General features: G+C 42.7%; 4 protein-coding genes across 4 annotated transcripts; all 4 read left to right on the top strand.

The window, feature by feature from the left end:
• Nucleotides 1-6,722: 6,722 nt before the first annotated feature.
• Nucleotides 6,723-12,695, top strand: LOC129586591 (atrial natriuretic peptide receptor 2-like). The gene is made up of 18 exons (XM_055479913.1): nucleotides 6,723-7,380; nucleotides 7,517-7,541; nucleotides 7,719-8,107; nucleotides 8,404-8,447; nucleotides 8,578-8,616; nucleotides 8,677-8,832; nucleotides 8,910-9,056; nucleotides 9,136-9,423; nucleotides 9,490-9,637; nucleotides 9,712-9,790; nucleotides 9,863-10,259; nucleotides 10,442-10,633; nucleotides 10,767-11,566; nucleotides 11,629-11,854; nucleotides 11,924-12,092; nucleotides 12,216-12,264; nucleotides 12,344-12,503; nucleotides 12,564-12,695. Exons 1-18 carry the CDS (start codon nucleotides 6,924-6,926, stop codon nucleotides 12,600-12,602), a joined length of 3,804 nt encoding a protein of 1,267 aa, XP_055335888.1. The 5' UTR covers nucleotides 6,723-6,923; the 3' UTR covers nucleotides 12,603-12,695.
• Nucleotides 12,696-14,672: 1,977 nt separating this feature from the next.
• On the top strand, nucleotides 14,673-16,209 carry LOC129586486 (uncharacterized). Its single transcript, XM_055479747.1, has 2 exons — nucleotides 14,673-15,408; nucleotides 15,875-16,209. Exons 1-2 carry the CDS (start codon nucleotides 14,673-14,675, stop codon nucleotides 16,207-16,209), a joined length of 1,071 nt encoding a protein of 356 aa, XP_055335722.1.
• A 1,117-nt stretch (nucleotides 16,210-17,326) lies between these two features.
• Nucleotides 17,327-18,982, top strand: LOC129586485 (tyramine receptor 1-like). Its single transcript, XM_055479745.1, has 2 exons — nucleotides 17,327-18,047; nucleotides 18,666-18,982. Exons 1-2 carry the CDS (start codon nucleotides 17,327-17,329, stop codon nucleotides 18,980-18,982), a joined length of 1,038 nt encoding a protein of 345 aa, XP_055335720.1.
• Nucleotides 18,983-20,388: 1,406 nt separating this feature from the next.
• LOC129586484 (thyrotropin-releasing hormone receptor-like) lies at nucleotides 20,389-21,668 on the top strand. The gene is made up of 2 exons (XM_055479744.1): nucleotides 20,389-21,118; nucleotides 21,349-21,668. The coding sequence occupies exons 1-2, from the start codon at nucleotides 20,389-20,391 to the stop codon at nucleotides 21,666-21,668; spliced, it is 1,050 nt and encodes a 349-aa protein (XP_055335719.1).
• The last annotated feature ends 4,226 nt before the right edge of the window (nucleotides 21,669-25,894 follow it).

The raw sequence follows: 25,894 nt of genomic DNA, 5'->3' as shown, positions 1-25,894 counted from the left end.
ATTATGCCGAGAGTACAATAATAACTGTATCGGTCTGTATGTAAAAGCATAAAGTTTAGTATAACTAAAATTATTAGTCCTTCAAGGCCACTGAAAATGGTTGGTACACTGTACAGTCGTTTGATACGAAGGTACGAACGTTTTTCAGCGTAATCGTTAGACAGCTCAACTGAGTTTCGTTGACCTTCCCAAAAATTTTAAACAACTACACTGCTAAACCGCCATGAAAACTCTGTCGGCTTTGTAGAATCTCGTTCAAATATCTAGTCAGTATTCTCTCCGCGTAGGTATGTTGATAAATTTCTGTCTACAGATAGATACTGCCACTCTAGTAAATAGATACAGCCTGAAGAAACAGAACGCGATCCGGATGCAATGGCGGACATTATGTGCAGGTACAAAAACTTAAGAAAACGTGAAGAAGCGTGGTGGTGCAAACTTTGTTAAGTATGTTCAGAGCAAAGTCTTCAGAGTAAACTGGCACAGCAAGAGGCATATCAGAGACTTAAAGTGGATCAGTTTGTGTCCTTTCCTTGCAGACAAGGCAAAACCTGACCTCTAGTTTCTCAGCAAAGTCCTGAATTAGGTACAGCGATACGAATTAGTCCTGAATTAGATACAGCGGTTATCAGCGATACGTATAGGTATTACAATGTTTAAGATTAATTGGGGGTATCTAATTCGTGGCCGTTGTATGCTTGATTTGCGCAATTTACGTCCCGGAAACGCTAAGCGAGTATATTGTGGGAATTTACAAACTAAATTCGGGACTAAAGTGTATTCCCATTACCTCTTCGTTATGCCGACTCCTCACACGGAATCATTAGCACCGCGGTATGTTTTGGTTTATAAGCAAGAAAACCCCAAAGAATTTCGGTTCCGGGGAGCTTTTCTTCAGCCAGGAAACCCGACCGGATCAGCGCATGCTGGGAGCCCGTTGCCGGCAAGTATCCATTGTTATTCAGCAAGAAAAGACCGACGATGAGCACTTTCCAGTCCCTGTTGTTCAGCCTGCAAATTCCGCAGCAGTGAGTATTGGTACTAGTACTTTGTTGCCGGCAAATGCATCCACAGATATTAAGCAAGAGAAATCCGACAACGAGCGCTTCCAGGCGCCTTTTGCCCAACTGGACAATGTAACCACGCCTGCCAAGATGCCGTTACTGGCAAATGATCCCGCCAAAATCAAGCAGGAAAAGGGCGAAAACGATCGGTCCCAGGCGCCTGCGCTTCAAGAAAAAAACGCAGCCATGCCACCGTCTCCGCAGATAAAACAGGAGCCTTCTGATCAGGAGGGCACCGGTATAGTGTCTGAGCCACCTTCGAAAAAAATCAAATTGGAGCCGCTTGATGACAACATGGGGATCTTGGAGCATACATCTGAAGACTCTGTACCGCAGACCAACGAAACCAATGACCAACAGCAAGTTTCCGAAGGAGATGATGTCCTTGTCCTCTCTGTTAAGAAGGAGCCTGAAGAGATTTTCCGTGATCAGCTCATCCGCATTGTAAATGGCGAGCATACGCTAATCGCTACCCGGCGTGCTACGCAAGCGTTGTTGACAGATCCTAAATATTTTTATAACCCGATCCACAAGGAGGGCGATCTCTATCATATCAGACGGCCAGACGATATCAAACCGTTGGCTATCCATACCATCTTGTTAGTGGCTCTTAATCCGGATGTGGCATTCGATTGTACATCTTTAATGACAGATGTGAGCCTAGAAGAACTGTACAAGGCGGCAACGTATTTGCAGATCGATCCAGAAATACCGTAAGCAATTTCTAGTAGAGCTTAAGGATGAATTTCATATTTTTGTTTTTCCCGTCAATACGGTTCTTATTAATTTTACTGCTTGCTGGATAATTATTATTTATATATTTTACCAACGGTTTTACAGTACAGATACAATACGGTGTTTGTATGTATCAGTTATCTTGTACGTGCGACACTTTGTTCATCCAACGAACGCCCAGTTTTAGTTAATTGTACAGGGTTGCCGCCACCGTCCAACGATAAAGAGGAGCATGCCAATCCAGTTCCAAAACCTGATGGTCCCGCAAATTCAACTACCAGTAACGATGTGCCCACACCATCGGAACCACCACCTCCGGTGGTTCCCCCGGTAGACGTTGAGCCCAGCAAAGAACCCAGCAAACCGTTGGAAGAAATTCAGATTACGTTTTCTTCCTATCATAACACCCCAGAATTTTTGGACATTTCACTGGAACATGTTTTGAAGATAATTAAATGTGAATTCCTGTGTGTCCCATCGGAAATAGATGTCTATCAGGTATACTGATTCCCTGCATTTCGTAATAAGTAATAACTAAAATACTATGTTGGGCTAACAGGACTTAATGTTGATGACGATTAATGAATTTAATCTTAATATCTTTCCATAACCAGTCTGCTGTCCGGTCATTGGTTTTCTGCGCAGTCTTTTATCAAATACCGAATGCACTTGGAGATCGTAGATCGAGTTTTATTAGTTGTAGACGAGCGACTAAGAAAGTAGAGATTAAGAAATTTCAATTAAGAAATTTTCTACATGGGATGCGCATGATGCGGGCTTTCATGTACCTACTTAACTGCTGTATTGCAGTGGTGTAATATTATATGAAGTAATCTACCGTTTCTGCGATAGAATTAGAAATAATTTTATTTGCTTCCTGCGCATCGTTTAATGCATACTGTTTACTTCACTGGTTGTGTAGTTGTCATCGTGCAAATTGCGCTGGTGTTGTCACCTTATAGTCAGCGTGCAAAGTTGTCACCTTATAGTTATCGTACTGCATGAAATAGTTTGTGTTCTTCCCAGGCAGTGATGAAATGGTGTCGTCACCAGTACCCGGCGCGTTGGACCGAAGAAGCCTTGGCACCTTTGTTGGCGGAGATTCGCTGGGATTTGTTGCCGGATGCCCTATCAATGGCTGCCGCTTCGGCGATGGGAGCGTTGCAAACCGTATTGGCTGATTTGGAGCAGTTCCTTCTACCCAAATCACCCGTCCTTACCGTCAGGCCACGGGAGCGCCATTTTACCGAATCCGTTTACCTGTTCTTTGCGGACCGAAATCAAGCCACTCTGCGGCAGTTCGACTGGCGAACAAATACCACTCACATCATCCCACTACCGGTGGATATTGCGCCGTGGTCTACGCATAAAGATTTCGGGCCGGTTGTCGATAACTCGCTGTGGTTTCGCGGTGAACGCAAGGGTCAGCTGCTTACCTATCTGTTTTCGCCGGTCAAAAGGACCGTAGAGGAGATTTTGAAAGAGCCGTTAGCCATGATGGACCTGTCTCCGACGGTCTCCTTGAACGGAATCATTTATCGGTGGGATTTTCAAAATAGCGGCGAGGCAAATAAATCGTGCACGTATAATGTGACAACACGGTTATACCGAAAAGAGCCGCGTTTGCCAAAAAAGTTTAGGTAAGCGCTGGATGAAATTTGAAAAAGATCTACATTAGTATGTGCTTGCGATAAGCTGATGATAGTCCGTAGCTGATAATAGGCTGATAATGATAATAAGACGATTTCTTTTTACTTTTTCGATCTGACTGTGGTGTGTAAGGTCTATGGAACAGCTACGCGAATAAAACGTTTGCATTATGGCAATAAAACTTTCTTTTTAACAGTTACTGTATATCACAAAGTTACATGTAATGAAGTCGTTTGTAATAATATTTTCTGAAGCTTCTGTACTCGTATGTAGGAAGGACGCAGCCTACGAGTGCCACGATGGCCAATTCTACTACTGCGGTGGAACGGTAGTCAGCGGAAAAAAGCGCAAAACAGTCGCCACCGTAGAAGTATACGACGCTACCAGCGACAAATGGCGTTACCTCCCTGATATGAACCACGCGCGTCGCTGTTTCGCTGTCAAGGTTTACAACGGGTACCTGTACGCCACGGGAGGAGCATGGGATGACGACTCCGCCATCAATGGCACCTGCGAGCGATTACGACTCGATGTGCAAGACGCCGAATGGGAGCAGATTGCCGGGTTACGAAGCAGCCGTTATCAGCATGCGATGTTTGTCGCCAACAGTCAGCTGTATGTCTGCGGAGGATATTGGACATACGGAACGGAAGCGTATGATATGGAGAAATACGATCAAGCAAAAAACCGCTGGGATAACTTCAACAAAACGGGTAATTTTATTTTTGGATCCATTTCGCATTGTGCAACGATGACGCAAAATCTGCAAGGATGATTCTTCGGTCTTTTATTTGGCCGTATTATTACGCAGTAATACTAGGTAACTGGCAGCTTTGAGCCGTTATTTTGGATAACCCGAAGTTGGCGCATTTTATCTTTAATTAGAATACTCTGTACACATAAATATTTAGTGTTTAGTCTCGCAGGTGTGTTTTTGAATGATACTGTATGCCATGCGCGAAAAAGCTAAAAATGGGTAATATTGCAAACGATTTGTCAGCGACTTTTGTTTGGAGAGAATCACTGAAGCGAAAGATAATTGTTTCGCAAAGTACTGTATAAAATATTCTGGTTGAATTTTTTATTTAGTTTGGAGATTTTGCTGCAGCTATGCATTAGATCGTGGGTACTTTTATTTGTTATTAGATCGTTGTTTGTTATTAATACTGTATGCAGTACATAATTTGAAATAAAAGACTTGTGTCCATGGTGGTAGAGTCAGCCCAGCCAGGCAATAGTATTTTTTGTGAGAACCATTTCCTCACATAATTACTCGTACACTTTCATCTGATCACTAGAACTATGGATTTTATGAGAAGGCTTACTTAATTTTGTCAGGTTAATGTGTCCGACGGTAGGATCGGAGACAACAAATTTTTGCTGACGGGCGATTTAACTTTTTTCTTGCTGCCTGTGCACTTTTAATATGTAGCTGAGGAATAACAGATTGCCTCAGATGGGAATTGTGCGAATTACGATAGCTGAAAAACGGTATATCAAACGAGATGCCGTGTGCTTCAAGATCAGTTACATTACAATTTTCCTTGGAATTACATGCACTTAACACCATCCTTGGCGATGAACGACTCTGCCATCATTCATAATGTTACGTCACATATTTCACATTCTCCACCAGACGGATGGTATTTTGTCGTTGTTCATGTCATTACCATTTTTGCCGTATTTGTAACCAACACTCCGGTGCTACTAATTTTGTTGGTAAAACGAAATCTGCAGACGCCTTTCACTGCATATATCATAGCGCTGCTCATTACCAACATGCTGCTACACTGCGCTGTTTATCCTCCGCTCAACGCCATGGCCAAAGCTTCCTACTGGTGGATGGGATCAGTGTTGTGTACGATCAGCAACTACACCGTGCACATTAGTTCGGCTTTCTGTCTCCTACTCCATACTCTCATCACCGCCAATCGACTGTGGGCTGTCGTATATCCGATCAGCTACAGAAACCAGCATACGAAACGCACCGCGGTGTGGACAATCTTCACAGCTTGTTTATTTGTCCATGTAATGAGTGTTCCATATATTGTCCTCGATAGATTATATTATGCAAAAAAAGAAGAGATCTTTGGTTGTGGCCTGAGCACCAGCGCCCAACCCATATATTCGCTAATCCTGACGAACGTATTGATCCACCTACCTCTAGCGCTGATCATTGTCTTCTATGTTTACTTGTTATTTTTTTATATGAGTCGACAGCAAAATTTGCGGAAAATCCAAAGCCGACAGCGTGATTCATCGAATGGTAATCGAAAGAGCGTTCGCGGCGCCTTTGCAGTTTTAATGTTGACCAGCATTAGCACATTGCTGTGTTGGTCGCCCGTTCAAGCAATTTGGCTCGTCGAAATAACCAACCGCTCGAAGGTCGTTATCTGCAAAGAGTTGCTGGAAAAATTTCTGGTCGTCCTGTACCCTCTACAGGCAGTGCTGGATCCAGTTCTTTTTGCTGTTACATTGAAGCCACTGCGAGAAGAGGTCATTTGGTCGGTGCAACGTTGCCTCGTTCTTCGTCGATGTGAGAGACATTGACAATGTGGTATACTTCAGTACTGATTGCATTAGATTATAATCAGTAAAGATAAATTTGATGTATTGCTGGAAACACCATACGCATGCTTCATAAGGCATGCAGCACTACGGAAATCACGGTAAAAAATTTCAGTAAAAAAGTTTGGTAAGCATACGGCATTTCTTTGTCGTGTGGCCTTGGTGTCTGCTTCTGTGTGTGCCCCGAACAGAGACTATTATTTTTTGAGCTACATAATACTCGTATAAGCAGTAGAACTATGCTTACTCGTATACTTAATACACCGCATTTATGGCGTCTTCACAAATATGAATAGAAAACCAGATAAAAATTTACGATGCCCTAATAATTCATCCACGGTCGACAATCGATTCGCACGTGTTTCTGTGCTCGAAGTTGTTACTAACAATTGTAGGTAATATAATCCGCATTACTATCAGGGTAATGATTTTGAAAAACGATTTACGGATGTCGTTTACCAGTGATACAGAGAGATCTAAAGATGAAACGTGAATCGATTGATGCCTTTATTAGCCACTGCCGACATATCCTTATATGTTTTTATTAATCATATTAAATTTCCTGCCACACGCTGAGCACCGCACGACGGCTTATTTCTTCTTGTCCCGCATATTCTGCCAAAGTATTCCATCATTAGTGACCGGCAAACGGCAAAAGGTTATCGTTGCTGAAGTAAGTGGTACTGTGGTAGTGGTTGTCCGCCAAGGCTTATTTATTGTACATGCCGCCGGTCTCCCACGATCCGGTGCGGGAATAGCATACGCAAGGGAATACGCTAAACTAATTAGGCTAGGTTTCAACAAATACAAAGAGCCTAATTGCGGAAAGGAGGGATTTTGCGACCCGTACATGTACACTATCATTTCCTGCGCTGCTGCGGAAACAGCGATCACGCAGTCGACAAAATGCGCATCAGCCAACGAAACCTCAAAGGGAATACCAGAAGCGTATACCTGTTTTACATTTTCCTGCGTTTTATAAATGTCACAGTAAGATGTGAAGTCAATGCCCGGGAAAAGGAAACTTCGCTAGATGTTGTGTTTTTGAGTTATGGCATTTGGCCAGCTTATCTCATGACATCCATTCCGTTTATTGGGCCAGGATACGATGTGGCGCTTACCCAAGTGAATCAGATCTACGCTGACGAGAAAATCCGTTTCCGGTTGATCCATGTGGCGAGCGGCAATGTTAAGGCGTGTCCCGATCAGCCAGCTTTTGTTGACGATGTTTCACGTTACGTCTACAATAATATTTCCACTGTTAAAGATGTATACGGAAACACCTCAAGACATACCAAAATTCTTCCGATCCTTTTATATGCCGGTTGCTTCGAATTCGACACATTGCCACAGCTGGCAAGAGGTAAAATTTATGAAAGATGTTCATGCAATCTCATAATATTTACATATTACATTTACTGTTATCTTTGCAGTATTTTATGGTATATTAAGGCTATTTACAATGAAAATGTGATTTAAGAGCGATTATTTTGTTGCAGAATGGAATATGCTATCAGTCCTAACGTAAGCTCGACATTTGTAAATTATAAACTTTATTAAAAAAACTCATGAATCGTATTAATAATTTTGTTTTAGCTAAGTTTTTGACAACGATAGCATTTTAGCTCGTTCTTAATGGACTACTACGCATGACCCTAATAGTACGAGCAGGAGTAAATATCCGGGTACTTGTTTATGCAGCGGCTTGACTTTCGAAGGATTCAGGAACCGGGATCGTTATCCAACCAGTATTGCGCTTGGCCACTTTAACTATCAAAACTATGTGTCCGCTGTGAACGCCTTACTTCAGCTTTACGGATGGTATACCGTATGTCTGCTGTACGATGTCTCCCAACAGATACCATTCAGCTATAATGTGTACAAAAAGCTGGATTCGTCGCTGCGCAATTTGACTATATTAGCGTTGGAATCGGATGATGCGTCATGCAACCGTTATCAACCAACGTCGCCCGGATCTACGAGCGGATGTTTTCGAACACGACGAGTGCAGTTATTTACGTACGCTCACAACGCTTCGATGACTGTCGACTATGGGAGTATACTGGCGGATATCGCTTTGAACTGCCGCAGTACGTATTTAATTAAACGAACGTGCATATGATTAAAAAGCGGAAGATTTCTGCGCAGTAAATGCTATTCATTTTATGGACTTTGTGCTAAACCGTTGCAGCATTCTTTGTATCAAGAAAAATAGAAAGCATTGATCTTTTTAATTAACTTCGCAGCTACTACAGCATCCTGTAAACGCCGATTTTCAAACGTAACCGGTACTTCTACAGATAATTTAACAGTTCACGTGCCAAGGATTATTAGTTTATTACGATTACCAGCGATTTACAATTGATAGTTAAATTTTGTTTGACAGTTGTAATCATCTCCAGCACACCTTCGGTCACTCGGGAAATCTTGGTATGTAGAGCACCAGATGCATCGCTTAAATAGCATTTCCCGTATAACGATGTTACTGTACGAGTACTGCAAAATTAACACGTGGCTTCGCGCAGTGAATGGTTAATTTACATCAAGTTGTCGCCCACAGATTCAAGCGCACTGGCATCAGCAGACGAATCAGGAATATGTAAGTGCACTGTATGCATGTTACGGAGTTAAACAAAACTAAAGAGATCTGCCTGGAAAGGTCTGGATCAGCGTCGAACTGCCGGAAAACCCTCTTGGTTTAACGCGATGGCAGAGTCTTAAGTCATCCGCTGCAAATGTATCCATCGCAGGTTGCGAGAACAAGACAGCAGTGTGCAGTTCAACCGGCTCCATCGACAACAATAATTCAAACAAGGTAGAAACCGTTTGTTTAAATTCTGCCTTGAAAAAACAATAGCGTCTGCTGCAGTACTCGTAATAAATTTATACCAGGATGCACTGGCCGCGTTCTCCACAGCATCGCTGTTGCAAGTAATCAACTGCATTGAACACGACAGAAATATGACGAACACTCTACGCTCTCGCTTTATGAACCTAACAAAAGAGCGCTACAACGTCACATACAAGCCCGACACGAGGGTAGGTATGAATTTCTAATTACTGCAACGATAGAGAAAATTACAAATACATGTATTTGTATTTAACTATTCGGTCTCAGCCGACAGAGTCGACAATGACGGCATTCAGCGCAGTGCACATGATAGCCGCTGTTATCAACGCAACCATGTCCAACTTGCAACCAAGCACGGAACCACCAAATGACGACACCAATAGGACTTCGTACGAACATCAACAACAGTGGCCTTTGGGACGCCTAATGGCTGACAAGTTTCTTGGACATGAATTTGCGGACGGAGCAAAGGGACAGTTATTTGTGGATAACTACGGTGAACGACAGGTGCCGATTTGTGTGGCCATATTCGATCCACTAACCAAGGACTTCACGGTGAATCTGAATAAAATCGCACGCGTTTTCAAAGAACAAAAGTGAAGAAAATTACTAATCTTACAGAAAGTGCAAGTGCTGGATCATCATAGCCCGTTTCTACGGAACATTGTTAACGTCACAACACAACTTACATGGAAGACATCGGACGGAAATGCGCCTCCCAACGAACCCGTGTGCGGATTCCGGGGGCAAAAGTGCACAACAACTCAGCGTAAGGCGGGCGGTACTGAAAGACCACAGGAATTCCGCTGCGCGTTTCAAATAACATGCTCTTCCATATTACAGAAACCGATCTGATAATAGCACTTGTAACCGTTTCCGGTATCTTCTGCGTGGGATTATTAGCTGCCGCTTGTATTATACGGTAAGATGCGACACGCAACAGTAATTACAATTATAATCATAGTATTTCATATGACGTCCATATCTTGCAAAGGCAAGTGAAGAAAAACGGATGGTCGGCACTAATTCTTGCGGAAGCCAGATGGCGCGTGGATCTTTCGCAGCTGACAATTGGTCAGGAACGCCTGACACATCCCCAACTGCTCACCCAGTCTCGAAAGGCGGTTCCTAACCCTCTGGTCCCTGCGTCTTCTATGCGGTTTTCGAATGCTCGCGAAAAGCACCAAAGCAACCCGTTGGAGACGATGCACGACATTGATCCTGTGCTGTATCTGCAAAAGCACAGCAATAATCTGCACAAATTGTCCGTGTTTTACAAAGGCGTGAGGGTTTGGGCCAGGGTATATTTTCTCCAAGTTGCGGATCATAAGTCAGCGGCAAAACGACGGGTGGCATTTCCTTTGGCTAAAACTAGCAGGTTGCTCAATCAGGTACACCGCAAAAGTTTTGCTTTCGCTTGTACTCTGTAAACTATGATTTTGAACTATCACTGACAATCTAATTTTTACAATTACAGTATATAACTCAGAGAAATTTTCCCGTGGTGGCGTTCAGGGCGATGCTTACCGCTACATTTTAGAAGAAACTACAGTAATGGTAATAACTTTTTTAGGTATGGCAAATAACACACCAACATCTAAATCTCAACACATTGAATGGAGTGTATTGGTCACCCTTACCGTCTGGCATGACCGTCATCGTCTTAACTGACTTTTGTCAGCGAGGAAGCGTACAAGATTTGCTGAGCAGCAGCGTACGATTAGACTGGGAAATGCTGACTTCTCTCCTTACGGATCTTACACAGGTACGCTGTAGCGCTGTGCCTATAGGCTATACTCACAGGTCAAGACTTACTGGTAGTAGTGGTTATATTCCCTGTAATAGAGGTATGCGCCGATTTAAAACTTCAGAACATCTCTTATTACCTACATTTGCAGGCTGTGTGGATTGTTCATTCTTCGCCGTTACTTCGGCATGGTCATTTGCGACCGGAAGTATGCTTGATCGACAAGAGATTGTCGCTGAAGCTGGACACAGTGGGAATTTACGACATCCTTAGTGCCGATCGGCGCTTCGCTCAAACGATGGATCACCGTACGATGCATAATATACCGGATCTGGTTATACGACCAAGGGGAGAAGCCGTTGTATTACTGAACAAGGAATCACTGGAGAAATGGACAGCTCCCGAGTTGCACGGCTTTCTACATAGCACACATTGCTCCAGTATGACAGAGTTGGTTTCAAACCCGTTATCCACAGCCGCCGCGGATATGTACGCATTGGGCAGAATTTTTGATTATCTGCTTAAAAGCGTAATGGGACACGAGTCTTTGGCCAAGCAGGACTCCAATCAGACCGATCCGACGGAGCCTAATTCACCCGCACAGAGAGTCCCAGGAACCAATGATTTCAGAACACGCACTTTTACAGTAGATCGTCAGGGAATGCGAAATCATTTCCGGAGTAAAAGAATTAAAGGTCGAATGCAACTATACACGGCAGTGTCCGAGTGTTTGAACGTAGATCCAAGTAAACGGCCGACCATACAAAGAATAAGAAACGTCATGCAGAATCTGCGTGCTGGGCACAGCACAGGTCAGAATGTCCTGGAGGTGCTGATGAAGCGTATTGGGAACTATACAACACAACTGGAAGAAGCAGTGGCTGAGCGTTCGCATGAACTACTCAACGAACGGCGACTGTGCGACGAACTACTCAGAGAGATGCTGCCAGTGTATGGCAGAAACATATTATGAGCGTCTTTTATCTTTGATCGCTATTTTTGAATGTATTTAGGGAAATAATCCGCAAACTAAGGCTAGGAGAAGAAATCAACCCGGAAAGCTACTCCAGCGTCAGTGTGATGTTTAGCTATTTATCCGGCTTCTCCGAATTTTCCACCTTCCACCTGGCATCTCCCTTTACTGTAATTGCTTTTCTGAACGAGCTTTTTGGACAGTACGACGAAGCGTTAAGCGTCTTGCGGGTGTACAAGGTGGAGACTGTTGGTGATAGCTACATGGTGCGTCATTGATAAGCTATTAAGCGCATGGTATACTGAAACTACAGAATACAAATATTGTTATTATAGGTGGCTAGTGGCCTACCAGAAACTGATCAACAGCATGCGTGGAATCTATGTCAAGCTGGCTGCGCATTGCGCCGAGTCTTTCAAAGTGTACTCCATCGGCACTTGGCGGTGGATCTGCGATGCGGACCAGAAGCGTATACTCTCGAAGCTCTAATTGGGATAAATAGTGGTCAGTTTATCAGTCGGTTAATTTTATAATTATGGTACAGAGGCCATCAAAACTTGCAGCACTATTGAACGATTTCAAATGTCAATGTCACTGACGTACTAGTACGGGTTCTAAATTTCGCAGGCGCCTGCGTCGCCGGCGTTGTGGGATTAAAAAGGCCACGCTACTGCTTGTAAGTGCAGCAAGTTATCGAAGCGTACTATTCATAACGTTATGATTGAGAAAACTGAAACAGACGAAGCATTGTACAGGTTTGGCGATACGGTTAACACGGCATCCAGAATAGCGGCATGTAGCGAGCCTGGACGTATTCAAATCTCATGCCGGACGTATCAATACCTTCTTGCCACTTCCGCCAGCAGTGCAATACAGCCGTTAGTTATCACTGAAAGAGGCTCGGTTTATCTCAAAGTAAGATTATACAAACATACGTCTGCTTTGCGAAAAAATACCTAGATGATTTTGTTTTAGGGCAAAGGAAATGAGATGACTTATTGGCTAGACGAGTGATGTGCAGTCCTACTGTCTGGAATTATAATATGTAAACTAGAAGAACCAGGAGGATCCAGTTCAGACTTACTTATGTTTTTGAATTGCTCTGTGGCACTCATAATGTATAGCTGTATTCCGATTTAGAGGACAAAAAAGTGCAAAAAAACATTTACGTTAATAAAAATATTTGCAATAATAGACAGAACAATACACATATGTATAAAAAAATGCAATAGAACACCTATAAATGTCTATAGAATAAGCCAAAACGTTCTTACCAGCTCCGGCGGTTTCGTTTGTGGTCGATTGAAAAGCAACGAAACGGCAAAAAAAATTGACAGCATACCGATTCATTCACTTAATGTGCGTGGCGTCTTCCTTCTATTGATGCTACTCCCCCCTGATTTCGGTTGGTTGATCTCGTCGAGAAATTGAGTAGTCATTAGTACGTGACCGCTTGCCCCAAGCAGCTTAGTCCTTTGGCAGTTCGCAACTGAATGTTTATAATCGACGGAAGTGTCACCAATTGGATGTTCGCAATTGAATGTCAAGAACTGACGGAAGTGTCATAATTGGCCGTTCCGTTTCTGTGAAGTCACTGAAGTGCATAGACGACCTTCGCTGTGCATAGACGACCTTCGTGCTTCGACCAAAAAGGCCAACACTTCTTTCCCAACTCAAAAGAAAAGTGGAACATGGAATATGAAGGATGAAACAACGAATCATGAAGCATGAAACATGAAAAATGTTTGTCCGTATGGAAACTATAAAACAGTGTAACCAGAAATAATGAAACAACGAAACAAATGCCAAACAAATGCCAGACAAATAATAGATTACAACTATGAAACAATTTCAAACAATCAACATAAAATTAATGACACAACTAAAATATAACGCAGGAAACACGAAACATGATTAATTTGCTGTGTGTCATAGTGTAGTAGCATATCAAGGTAATCAAATTCTGGAATAACTCGATTTTTCTCATTTCTGGTCGCTTTAAGATTGCGTTTTCTTATTTTGGTCAACTGATGTCTAAATTTTCTGACAACGAAGTTACCCCAGAAATGAATAGTTTCCATAGTAAAAACTTCGCTCATGCGTTTCAAAGCACAAACATACATAAATTTCCATAAAGAAGCAAAACGGAAAACAGGATTTGGATTGGGTCATTCCGGTTGTTTTACTTAAAACAACCGGTCTTCAGCTTTTACAAACTTCAGGAGTTTTAAATTAATTTGTTTTTGTTACTCAGGTACAGTGAAAAACAATTCAAAAGCATATGGTGCAAGCAGGAGCCAATCATGTAGCTCGCCGCATATGGTGGTGCCAGTAGCCGGTGAAAAAAATATGAAATGATATACAGAGAGAGTTAGAGTGACCAAAATATGGGAAAAAAGCCATTTGACGCTTACGCGTAAGGACTATGGGCGGTATAGTAATAGACTGTATCTACATTCCACACTGCTTATTTTACATTTGCTTATATTTTTAATTTGATCAGCAAGCAGCTGCATAGGTGTGCCAATCACTGTTGCTGTGGAAGCAGCAGACTTCCGGTTGGAAAATCAATAAATTAGGCAGAGTGATTGTGGCTGCGTAACTGTCACAGTTCCTGGTTGGTGTCGGCTATTAAAACTCGTTATCCGAACCCCTTATTACGTTGTACAAGAAGAGCTGTTATGGGCGCACGACAATTAGGGGAATTAATGGGATCCGCAACTTATACCCTTTTTTTGCGCTCTTGCTACGTGCCTCCGCATTCACCGTGAGAAGTCAACCATGCAGTCAGAAATGGTAACCGGATGAGCTTTTTCAACTTTACGGTGCTTAACGCGGATCGTTCGATAATTGCCCGTATTAAGCAAATCATTTGCTCTTTATCATAATATCCACGCACATCCCTGAAGCTCAAACGCCAAACGGTCTCGCCAAGCCACAAGATATTCTGAAAGTGCCGTAAAATATTGCTTCACTTGCTAACGCCAGCGTAACCTGACTTTCACCATATATCCGTAGTTATAGTACTGATCTCAAGGCAGGAAAGGCTGCTGCACATTTACCTTCACACACTTTCCAGCAAGGATGGACAACGCTACAGCCGCTAACAACGTTTCCACCGGTATGCCGGAATGGAATACCAAAGTCGCGATATCTCTCGTCCTTTGCATCACCGGCCTGGGTTTCAACGGGATACTGGTGTTGACCTTTCTTGTTAACCGTCACTTATGGAGACCCTTCAACATATACCTTTTTAACCTGCTTTTCTCTAACCTCTTGTTCTTCATCACGGAATCTGGTTTTGACATTGTGCAAAATCTGAACGGCATGTGGCTGTTAAATTCCGCTTGTTGTACCGTGTATCTGTTCGGCTGGTGGGTGGTAACATTGGTGCAACTGACCACGCATCCGCTGATCGCCACCAACCGCATCTGGGCCCTGTGGGCGCCCATCAGTTACCGGCGTCATCACGGCTACCAGACGGCCATTGGACTGTGTGTGGCCACGTGGATCTGTGGACATATCATCGGGTTATGGGGGTTGTTGAGTGATCATCTCTACTATCGGAATCTGGAGGATACTCATGTGTGTCAAATTGCGGATACGGAGGCCAGTCAAAGGGTGTGGATGCTGGTTGTGCAGTTTATCAGTATTGCGGCGGTGGTGACGATTGTTGTGGCTTTTCCGTTGATTGTGTATAAAGACCAAAAGCGGAAAAAGATTCGCGAAGGAATTACTGTGGTGACCACGGGGAACGACGGTAATGCAACAGGAATAACGCAACAGAAGCAGCAAGGTGAGACCGGCACAGCCGGGAGTGGTAAGTTAGCGCAAACTGCAGACTCCATTTGCTGTCGGAAACACGATGACAGAATTCGCCTTCACGATAACATGCGGATAAACATTCAAGTGACATCCATGAATTGTGCTTTCGTTAACCTCTTAAATTAACCATGCGATATTACTATAACCACGTTGATAATATTGGCAGAGTAATTAAATTTCTGGTAGTTGATAACAATACTACCTTTATGAATGTTGGCAAAGAGTTAGACACGCACGCAAAAGCTAAACGGTTACATTTAATTTGAAGGTCACTTCGTCAGCGCTGTAGTTATGTACGTAAGACTGTACGTGCACTGTGCAGTACGGTATATGGCTGACTAAAATACTATGCCCGACATGACGATGCAGCGAAGGAAATAATATTATTGTAATCAGTTTAATTATTTTTTGTGAAACCTTAATACTGTTTTTGTATTAGTTCTGTGGTCTGCTATTTATAGTTGCGCCGTCTGCGCCAGAGATCATGCAGCACCATTCCAATATGCCACCGACGCGGAGTACAACATTGACACGTAATCCCAAAGAGCGCTCAAACGCCCATACCCTTCTGCTCTTTGTACTGACCGTTAGTGTCTTCATTTTCTGGTCTCCATCCGTCTTCTACTATGCGGTTGTCCCGTTTACCGGCTATTCCAATCCGACGGTTGACAATGTCGTCATGATTATGTTTAGTGTACAATCGGTATTGGACCCGATTTTATTCACGTTCAACTTACGCAACTTACGCAACACCGTGGTCAGTACAATTTACTTCTGGAAACGCTGTTTGCGATGAAAAATGTTTATGTGTACTGTATCGATCTGTGAATATCGTAAAATTGTACAGTACAGGTTTCCTTTTAGCTTTTGTTGTTCCGTGGTTTGTATGATTCATGCGCTTCGCCTTGTCGGCTTTAAGTTTATAATACTAGTTTCAGTTTTGTGGTTCCGTTTGTATTTTCCGCTCGTACGTATGTTCGGAAGATTGCGCAACTTCTTCTTATGTACTTGTTAAGTCGTATGTAGAAAAAGCGTCGTTCGCACCGATTATAACAGTATGCAGACTCCACAGTGATACCTATATGAATAATTTTATTCAAGTATGAGTCATAATAGCCAGTAGCATCGTACCGTAGAAGTAATTTGCACAAAGGCTCATAAGGGATTTTTCGCTAATCATACGTACTGAAACTTAAATTGTTAATCTTACATAAAATACAGTATTTCGTGTAGGGATCGTAGGTATAGTGTAGTAGCACATTTTCTATTGCTTATTCTACATTTATGTATATCTTTAAGTTATATTATCTACATTTATTATCTACATAATATCTGTCTACATTTATTTATATCTTTAACTGAAGCAGTGAAGTGCCGGTTTGCAAATCAATAAATTTGATACAACGGTTGCACCGTGATGGCTGCGCGGCTATCACGATTCCTGATGGCGGAAGGTATTAAAAATTTGCTGTCTGAAGTCTCATATGCATTGAAGATAGCTATTATGGGCGCACGAAAATTAAGGGAATCAAAGGAATCAGCAGCTCGCACGCTTTTTTTATACGTTCCTGCTACGTGCTCGCGCGTTAACCGTGACATACAAACACGTAGTAAACAACTGCAACCTGATGAGCTTTTTCGACTGCAGGAGTGCTTTAACGAGTACCGCTCGATAATTGCCATTATTTACCGGCTCATCAAGCGGCGCTTCATTAAAACAATATCGACCCGCATCCTTGGTGTGCAGACCACAAACGGTCGCGCTAAGATAAGCCACAGGATATTCCGGAAGTATCGCAAAACATTCCTTTATCTGCTAACGATGGCGCAACATGCTTTTCTTAAATACGATACAGTACCTATATTAAGGCTGGAAAGATTTTGTATTTTCCATCATAAGTTTTCCGACGAAAATGGATGATGTTACAACAGCTAACAACGCCTCCGGGGCGCCGGTATGGAACATCAAAGCCGGCATATCCCTCATTCTCTGCATCACCGGTCTAGGTTTCAACGGAATACTGGTGCTGACCTTTCTCGTTAACCGTCACCTGTGGAGTCCCTTCAACATTTACCTCTTCAACCTGCTCTTCGCCAACCTAGTGTACTTCAGTACGGAGTCTGGTTTTGACATTGTGGCAAATCTGTATGAGGTGTGGTGGCTAAATTCCGCTTGCTGTACCGTGTATATGTACGGTTGGTGGGTGGTGTCCTTAGTTCAGTTGACCACACATCCGCTGATCGCCACCAACCGTATCTGGGCATTGTGGGCGCCCATTAATTACCGGCGTCACCACGGCTACCAGGCGGCCATCGGCCTATGTGTGGTTACGTGGATTTGTGGGCACATCATCGGGTTGTGGGGATTGCTGGCTGATCATCTCTACTATCGGAAGCTGGAGAACCCTAAGTGTGAGATTGATACGGAAACGGAGGTCACTCAGAGAGTGTGGATGTTGATTGTGCAGCTTATCAGTATTGCGGCGGTGGTGACGATTGTCACGGCTTTTCCGCTAATCGTCTATAAAGATCATCAGCGAAAGAGAATTCGCGGAGTGGTTTCGGGGCTAAATGGGATTGGGAATGAAACAACTAATGGAAAGGGAATAACGCAACAAAAACCAGAAGATGCCGGTCAGATAGGAAATAGTACGTTCATCAGAAATTAATACTATCTCCTCAAGAACCATCGTTTTCACAAAACGGTTCGTTTTCACAAAAATTTCAAGGATGTTAAATTGCATAAAGTTCTTTTTCTTATGTAATTTCTAATGGTAAATCTTGCATAGTGCCATAATTATTTAACAACTGTAATAATATCAAAACGGAATTCCTGTTGGCCGATTCTAATAATCCCAGGTTGCTGTAATTGGTAATTATCAGAGAAATTGCTAAGTACAGTTGGTGATCCTGACCTTGGCCATTATTAGCGTCTTTATAAGCGCAGAAAATAATTAATGAACGAGACACTGAAGTAGAGCAATCAATGTACACAATCGTATCACAATCGTATGTACACAATCGATTGTACAAGATTATTAATCGTATTTACGTTTAGTCCGTGAGCGCATTAACACGAGGTGATCATACTGTTGTGCCGTGAAATCTGATGCCGGACTACGGCACGGCACGATACGTACGTAGTAGTCCGGCGCTAAATCAATTCAGTCTAATACTTTTTCTTAAAATGAAAATTTCTTTCTTTGAAATGAATTTCTTTGAATTGATTGTATTCAGTGCTGATTTGTGTAGCGGGGGAAGAGCAACACCGTTCCCATGCGCAGCCAACAGTAACACTTGGAACAACACTGCCGCGCAATCCTAAAGAGCGCTCCAATGCCCACACCCTTCTCCTTTTCGTGTTGACTGTCAGTGTCTTTATTTTCTGGTCTCCATCCGTATTCTACTACACGGTTGTCGCGTTTATCGGCTATGCCAATCCGACGGTGGATAGTGTCGTCATGATTATGTTCAATGTCCAGTCAGTACTGGATCCGATTTTATTTACGCTGACCTTACGCAGTTTACGTAATACTGCAATCAATACAATCTGCTTCTGGAAACGCTAACCGCGGTAAAGAACGTGGACTCTGTGTATATTATATTGGCCTCTATGAACATTAACAATTGTAACGTTTTCCTTTGTTGTTCTGTATTTGTGTGTTACGCTCCATGCGTTGCAGCCCATGCGCTTTGTCTTGCTGGGTTCTGTGTTTCACGTTGCATGTTTGTGGTTGCGTATTATGCACTGAAATCCTGGTTAATAAAAAACGTGTGGTTAAAGCGATGCCGTATGTAGTATCCAGGTGCATTATGTAGGTGCATTATGTAGTGAAATGTAGTTGTATGTAGTGAAAATTTTAACTCATGACGAAAATTTTAACATGGAACAATAAAACCATGAAACAACGAATCCTGAAGCATAATAGATGGAATATCAAGCTGCTCGTATGAAATAAGGAAAACAAAAATGCCAATCACAAAAGCAAAAAACATGTAACGGAATATAAACCATGAAACAATGAAACATGGAATATAAAACTACAGCTTGATCTATGAAGCACGGCAAGTGAATATGTTAGTATCATGTACCTCCAGACGATCTTTACCGTTTTCAAAAACGATTATAGACTGCCTGTACTGCACCTGAAAACCACAGGTCTACAAAATTCTATTTCTACACTAAATTCGGCATAGAAACACCTAGGAAAACAGGCATGAAACTACTCCATCAAGGCAATGTTTCAGGATTTGGATTGCTTGCATTAAGACCTTTCTAAAGTAAAATACTTGGTGTAAGCGACGCGGCGCAGTGCTTCTTGCCGCTTATGCCTTACCTATCTATCTACTCGTAATTCCTCACTGAATCGGCAAGCAGTGGTGTATACAAGTACTTACAATCAAGTCGCTAATCGTACAGCTATTGAAGTAACAAAGTTGCGGTTTAAAAATCAATTGAATTAGGTGAAAAATGGTTGTGGCTGCGTAGCTGTCACAGTTCTTGGATGGCGACGGCTATAAAAAATTCGTTATCTAAAGCCCCATTAATATTATACCTTAAGAGCTGTTACGGGAGCACGATCATTAGGGGAATTTTAGATATCAGCAACTTGTACGCTTTTTTTGCGCTTCTGCTACGTACGCTTGCGCATTCAACGTGAGAATGCAAACACGCGGTCAACAACGCCAGCCGGATGAGCTTTTTCGACTGCAGGAGTGCTTTAACGAGGATCACTCGATAATTGCCGGTATTAAGCGAATCATCTGCTCCTTTTCATAACACCATCGACCCACATCCTTGAAGCTCAAATGACAAACGGCTTCGCTAAGCCACAAGACATTTTGGAAGTGCCGTTACACATTGCTCCAAGTGCTAACCCCAGCATAACCTCACCTTCTTAGATACGACGATACGTACCTATATATCAGGGCAGGGAAGACTGCACATTCACCACTTACACATTTTCCAGCGAGGATGAATAACACTACAGCCTCTAACAACGTCTCCGCCGCGATGCCGGTATGGAATACCGATGTCGGCATATTCGTCTTCCTCTCCATCACCGGTCTGAGTTTCAACGGAATACTGGTGGTAACCTTTCTCGTTAACCGTCACCTATGGAGGCCCTTCAACATCTACCTCTTTAACCTGCTCTTCGCCAACCTGTTGTTTTTCATCACGGTATCTGGTTTCAACATTGTGCAAAATTTGTACGGCACGTGGCTGTTAAATTCCGCTTGTTGTACCGTGTATCTGTATGGTGGGTGGGTGGTGACACTGGTGCAATCAATCATACATCCGCTGATCGCCAGCAACCGCATTTGGGCCCTGTGGGCGCCCATCAGTTACCGACATTACCATGGCTACCAGGCGGCCATTGGTCTGTGTATGGTCACGTGGATCTGTGCCCATATCATCGGGTTGTGGGGCGTGTTGACTGATCATCTCTACTATCGGAAATTCGAGGAGACCCATGCATGTCAAATCGATACGGATACGAACGCCAGTCAAAGAGTCTGGATGCTGATTATGCAGTTTATCAGTTTGGCGGCGGTTGTGACGATTGTCGTTGCCTTTCCGTTGATTGTATATAAAGATCATCAACGGAAGAAGATTCGCGAAGGAATTACGGCGGTGACGACGGGAAATGGAGGTAATACAACGGAACAGAAGCCGCAGGGGGAAACCGGTCGAGCCCAGAGCGGTAAGTTGATGGAAATGCAATATGTACTTCGATTACGGTCGCAAACACGATGGAATAAAATTAAATAAAATAAATTATTCTACTTGTGTCAGTTGATCACAATGTTCCAATTTCTTCTATAAATTTTGCCTGTACAGATTGATAAAGTGAAGAAATATCAGTTTAATTATTTTCTTCTAAACAACTTGGTATTTTTTACTTATGCACGCTGTGCTTTGATTTCCATGCAGTTGCGACAGTGCAAAACCATTTCAACACGCAGTCGACTCCGGGAACAGCATTGCCACGTAATCCCAAAGAGCGCCCCAACGCCCACACCCTTCTCCTCTTTGTACTGACCGTTAGTGTTTTCATTTTCTGGTCTCCATCCGTCTTCTACTATGCGATTATCCCATTTACCGGCTATCGGAATCCGACGGTGGAAAATGTCGTCATGATTATGTTCAATGTACAGTCGATACTGGACCCGATTTTGTTCACGCTCACCTTACATAATTTACGTAACACCGTGATCAGTACAATCTGCTTCTGGAAACGCTGTTTGCGATAAAAATCGCTGCTGTGTGCTGTATCAACCTATTATTACCGTACAATTGTGCGGTTTTACTTTTGATTTTCATTGTTTCGTGCTTTGGGTGTTTTATGCGTTTTAACTCGAGCGTGTCGTTTTGTGGGGCTCTACATGTCTAGTTTTATTTTTATAGTTCCATTTCTACTTGGTTTCATTTTGTACGTACTTAGTGCGTACGATTGTTCAACCTCCTGCGAAGTTGTTTATAGAAAAGAAAATCGTTTGCCAGGAATCCTGGTAAACATATTACTCGGATAGCGTTATAATCCTGGGCCATGATTATAATGCTATCCATGGTAATATTATGTAGATAAATTTCTTCCAGTATATTTTATTATAGTCAGTAGCATCGTACAATACTTTGTACAGTTTCCAAAAGGCTAAAGAAGAACACAAACGCGGTCATGTGCAGAATACTCGCAAACAGTTTTTTAATAACTGAACAGAGTTATCTGTATTTGTGATATGCATATGTAAAAACACCTGCGCACAGGCTGAAGCAGCATGGTTAAGCAGTTACGGAATCTAAAGATTCGTTTTATACAGATCTAACATTTATCAAGTGGTCTTACAAAAACCCAGGTAAAGAGGTTTTTAGCGGGTTATTTAAACCCATGGTTCGTTGCTGATGGTCTCCGGAACAGTACAAGATTTTTATCAGCAAGTTGGTGACTATCGACACTTCTGACAGCTCGTTGGGTCCGCTCATCAGTCGGCATACACAAGCAGTTCAAAGCCCTTCGAGGCGGGAATGTATCGCTAACTTGCCTTTCTGGCTGAGGAACGGTGAGCACTTGCGAGGCGTGCCGATGATGACCGCTTGCGGAGACATCAACGGGATGAGCCGGTTGTACTGTAAGCGTTTCCTTGGAACAGAGACGGTTCGTCCAAAGGTGCTTTAAGGTTTTCCTGTACTCCCGGTTAGTAGCAAAGAAGAATATCTAAAAATAAATTAATTATTTCCTGGTGTTGTAGGGTTGGGCATGTAATTGCGCATTCTTATACTGAGCGTTTTCGTATCTGTGCCATGAAAGATAGGTACTAGTAATCAAATGCCGCTAAACGGGAAAAATTGCGATCGCTTATCTACAGTATAACGACCGCAAAAATATAGCTAAATGGATGGTGCCGGTCGATCCCGCTGATAATCTAATTAAGTGTACAAACTGCCAGAAAAGCGTTCTGAAAAGGTGGGTTGCAAAATCGATGCAAAATTAGTATTCAGTTTCGCTTGGCGACATACGACGTCTCATCTGCTCGGTGTAGAATTTAAAAAGATGCACAAGCACTAAAGAAGCGTTATCATTTGCTCCTAATTTAGAAACCTGAAACAAAAGAAGTTTTAATGAAGCAATTTGTCTTTTTATTGATTTACGAATTGTACAGAAAGACTCGATTCACTGGAAATTACCCAAAATAAATTAATGTTTTCCTAATGTGTATTGACATTAATGTACACTTGTATGTAACACGAGTACATTCATAAATTGTGTCATATATAAACTTGCTTACTGGACTTGCACCGTATCCCACCACTTGAACAGCTCTGGTATACAAAATGAATCTCAGCTCTTTGCTCCACGCTCCACCAGCATTGGTGACAATGGCCGGTGGTAAAATGCAGATGCAGTACCATATAAACGACAGCACCAGCGCTTTGGCCACAGACAGCCGTCTTTGCATGGTTCTTGAGCGCAACCGCTGAACGGTATTGCTTTCACCCGGTATCTCGGATCGTCGCAGAATCCGCGAAAAAATAAATAGACTGCAGTACGTAAGGCCCATTAAAGCAGCTGGAAAGTACAAGCCTAATATCAGGAGAATAGTCAGCGCATAGCCGTTACTTAATCCACATATTCCGGATGCTGTTCTGCTGCGCTTTAAATCTGGAGTGAAGAAGAATACCGGTACATCAAGACCGAGAGCAATGCCCCACACCACACCCACTGCGAGCAGGGAAAGCCGTTTTGACGCGATATTATGGTAGGCATGCGGTAGGATAATGGCCACAAAGCGATTAAAAGCGACGGCCACCGATGACCAGTTGCCGGCATTCATGAACAGTACTAGGAAAAATCCAGCATCCATGCCACAACTGTAGGAGAAAGGGATGCGCATCTGGGTGAGATAGATGGGAATACAAATGGCCGGACTGATCACAAGACCCAGTACCAAATCTATGACGAGGGAAGGGGCGATCAGCAGTCCCGAGCCGCTATTTAACGCCTGCATACGTTGCATGACGATTAGCAGCAAAATTATCAAGATGGCCGCCACCGCGCTCAGTCCTAGCTGAATCACAATCCAGATAGATATCTCTGTAGTCGAAATAGTTGTGGACTTCGTGGTGTTGGTGTTAAAGGAAAAATTTGAATTGTTCGCCATTGAAATTAGCATCCCAGAATGGAAACTCTTTCGCGCAAAAGAGAGGTTGAGAACTTGTACCAGGCTGGATTGATAACCAAAAGCAACAGAGACAGTCCAGAACAGTTAACATGCGGAACCAGTTGTGGATGTCTGCAAACGGAAACTGCGCGATGCCGACGACGATACAGCCGTTGAGGTTGCGCGGGCTTGGCATCAGCCGTGAAACTGAAAAATCACCCTTTAGTCTTACTATCATACTTGTGCGCGCGGTTAACATTGACGCTGTCCATACACCTATTGAAACATTATCCACCTGGAATTGATTAAGCGGATGTTAATCATTCCGTGTTCCTGCTAGAGACAGTTTAAATCCGGCGTTCCGGCATCCTCCGCAATGCCCCGCATGAATTAATTACAATTTAAAAAGCCGCACGCTTTTGAACTCTTTTCTTGTTATCCTGTTTACGATTTTATGATGAAACTCGGTGTTTAATTATCAGACAATTTTTAAACGGTCCCCCGCATCGCAGGGTATATTATTCGTAATGCTAAAAACGTCCGGTTTGTGCAAAAACTCCCGATGACTTGCCGCTTTATTTTAGTGCTCCTTGCAATCGTAATGAAAGCAGTACGAGATTTCATTGTTGGCTGCACCAGTTAATCTATTCTTGTAAATGGAAAGTGGATGTCTGAAGTCGCGCATCCTTCGTTAACTGGAACATACCTGTAATGCGTTTTGTTTCCTCAGGCTTTTGTCGCTCTTCCTAGAGATACAGAAGAGTTGAAGTTACATGTAATTAAAAATCACCGTGTGGCCAAGTATTGCCAAGAATGGTAACGGCCTTAGAAAGATCCCTTATGCTAAGGAAGTATGTACAGTTTTTCACAAGAAGGCATCATTATTTGTGTACGACACTGACAGCAGTTATATGACTGCTGTACTGAGAATGATGACCCAATCCTCAGTACACAGAGTATCGGAATATGAGTTTGATATAGTAATAGATGCAAGCTGCTTTGAGTTACTGTAGCAGTTTACTTCGAATTTTCAACTTTTACGTTACTGCTGTTTTATACGCGTAATTATCCGTATAATTGTCAACCATGTAATGAACTGAAACAAGGGCTTGGGAAACACGCTTTAAAGCGCCGAGCACGCGCGTTCTAAAATCTCATAAGAAAGAATACCATAGTTCCGTGATGTGTATAGCGTGACCTTTACGAAATCAGAAGTACTTCTAAAAGACTAACTGTTCAAATATATCTTGCTTTATCCGGATTTTTATTTTCAAATCGTAAAATATGTGTTCCAATGTGTAATTTACTTTGACGTTGAACGGTGCAAGCTGTGATCGGCGCAGCCGCAATTTTCTTATTATTTTTTTTTACAAAGGACTTGTGACCCGTTTGATGGCTCACCTGTTTTCCTCTTTTTGATCATAACAAATTAATTCAGCTGCATAAACAAATAATTTTAGGTTGCACTGATCTTTTAACCGGAAGTATATGGGTTTCATACACATTCGGTTTTGAGGGATTCCGCACGGATGTCAGAAATAGCTGTACATAAGTGCGGCATAACAACGTAACCGATACAATTCTCTGCAAAGAAAACTATCCATCCATTCACAGAAACATAATCCATTAACTGGTGCTCTTATTATTTCACAATCAGCACAGCAGTAATGATCAGCGTTAACCATTTACGGAGCCTATATCACACCACACTAGATGATCCCGAGGTAGGATTGTACAGTACTGTAATAGCAGGTACTAGGAAGAATTTGTTTTGTTTATACATGTCATTTTCTAATATTTGCTTTCTTTTCCGCCTGCGC

The sequence above is a fragment of the Paramacrobiotus metropolitanus genome, unplaced genomic scaffold (genome assembly GCF_019649055.1).
Source record: "Paramacrobiotus metropolitanus isolate TYO unplaced genomic scaffold, Prichtersi_v1.0 Parri_scaffold0000021, whole genome shotgun sequence".
NCBI classification, from domain to species: domain Eukaryota; kingdom Metazoa; phylum Tardigrada; class Eutardigrada; order Parachela; family Macrobiotidae; genus Paramacrobiotus; species Paramacrobiotus metropolitanus.
Note: the sequence above shows the minus strand (reverse complement) of the source record. Positions and strands in the feature narration are given on the sequence as shown.

Excerpts from the sequence above, each read along its gene's own strand:
- LOC129586591 (XM_055479913.1), top strand. The coding sequence starts at position 6,924 with ATGCGCATCAGCCAACGAAACCTCAAAGGGAATACCAGAAGCGTATAC. Across the intron at positions 10,260-10,441 it reads CTAGCAGGTTGCTCAATCAG|GTATGGCAAATAACACACCA; the intron begins GTACACCGCAAA and ends TAACTTTTTTAG. Across the intron at positions 12,504-12,563 it reads GAGGCTCGGTTTATCTCAAA|GGCAAAGGAAATGAGATGAC; the intron begins GTAAGATTATAC and ends ATTTTGTTTTAG.
- LOC129586486 (XM_055479747.1), top strand. The coding sequence starts at position 14,673 with ATGGACAACGCTACAGCCGCTAACAACGTTTCCACCGGTATGCCGGAA. Across the intron at positions 15,409-15,874 it reads GACCGGCACAGCCGGGAGTG|TTGCGCCGTCTGCGCCAGAG; the intron begins GTAAGTTAGCGC and ends TGCTATTTATAG.
- LOC129586485 (XM_055479745.1), top strand. The coding sequence starts at position 17,327 with ATGGATGATGTTACAACAGCTAACAACGCCTCCGGGGCGCCGGTATGG. Across the intron at positions 18,048-18,665 it reads ACAAAAACCAGAAGATGCCG|CGGGGGAAGAGCAACACCGT; the intron begins GTCAGATAGGAA and ends TGATTTGTGTAG.
- LOC129586484 (XM_055479744.1), top strand. The coding sequence starts at position 20,389 with ATGAATAACACTACAGCCTCTAACAACGTCTCCGCCGCGATGCCGGTA. Across the intron at positions 21,119-21,348 it reads AACCGGTCGAGCCCAGAGCG|TTGCGACAGTGCAAAACCAT; the intron begins GTAAGTTGATGG and ends ATTTCCATGCAG.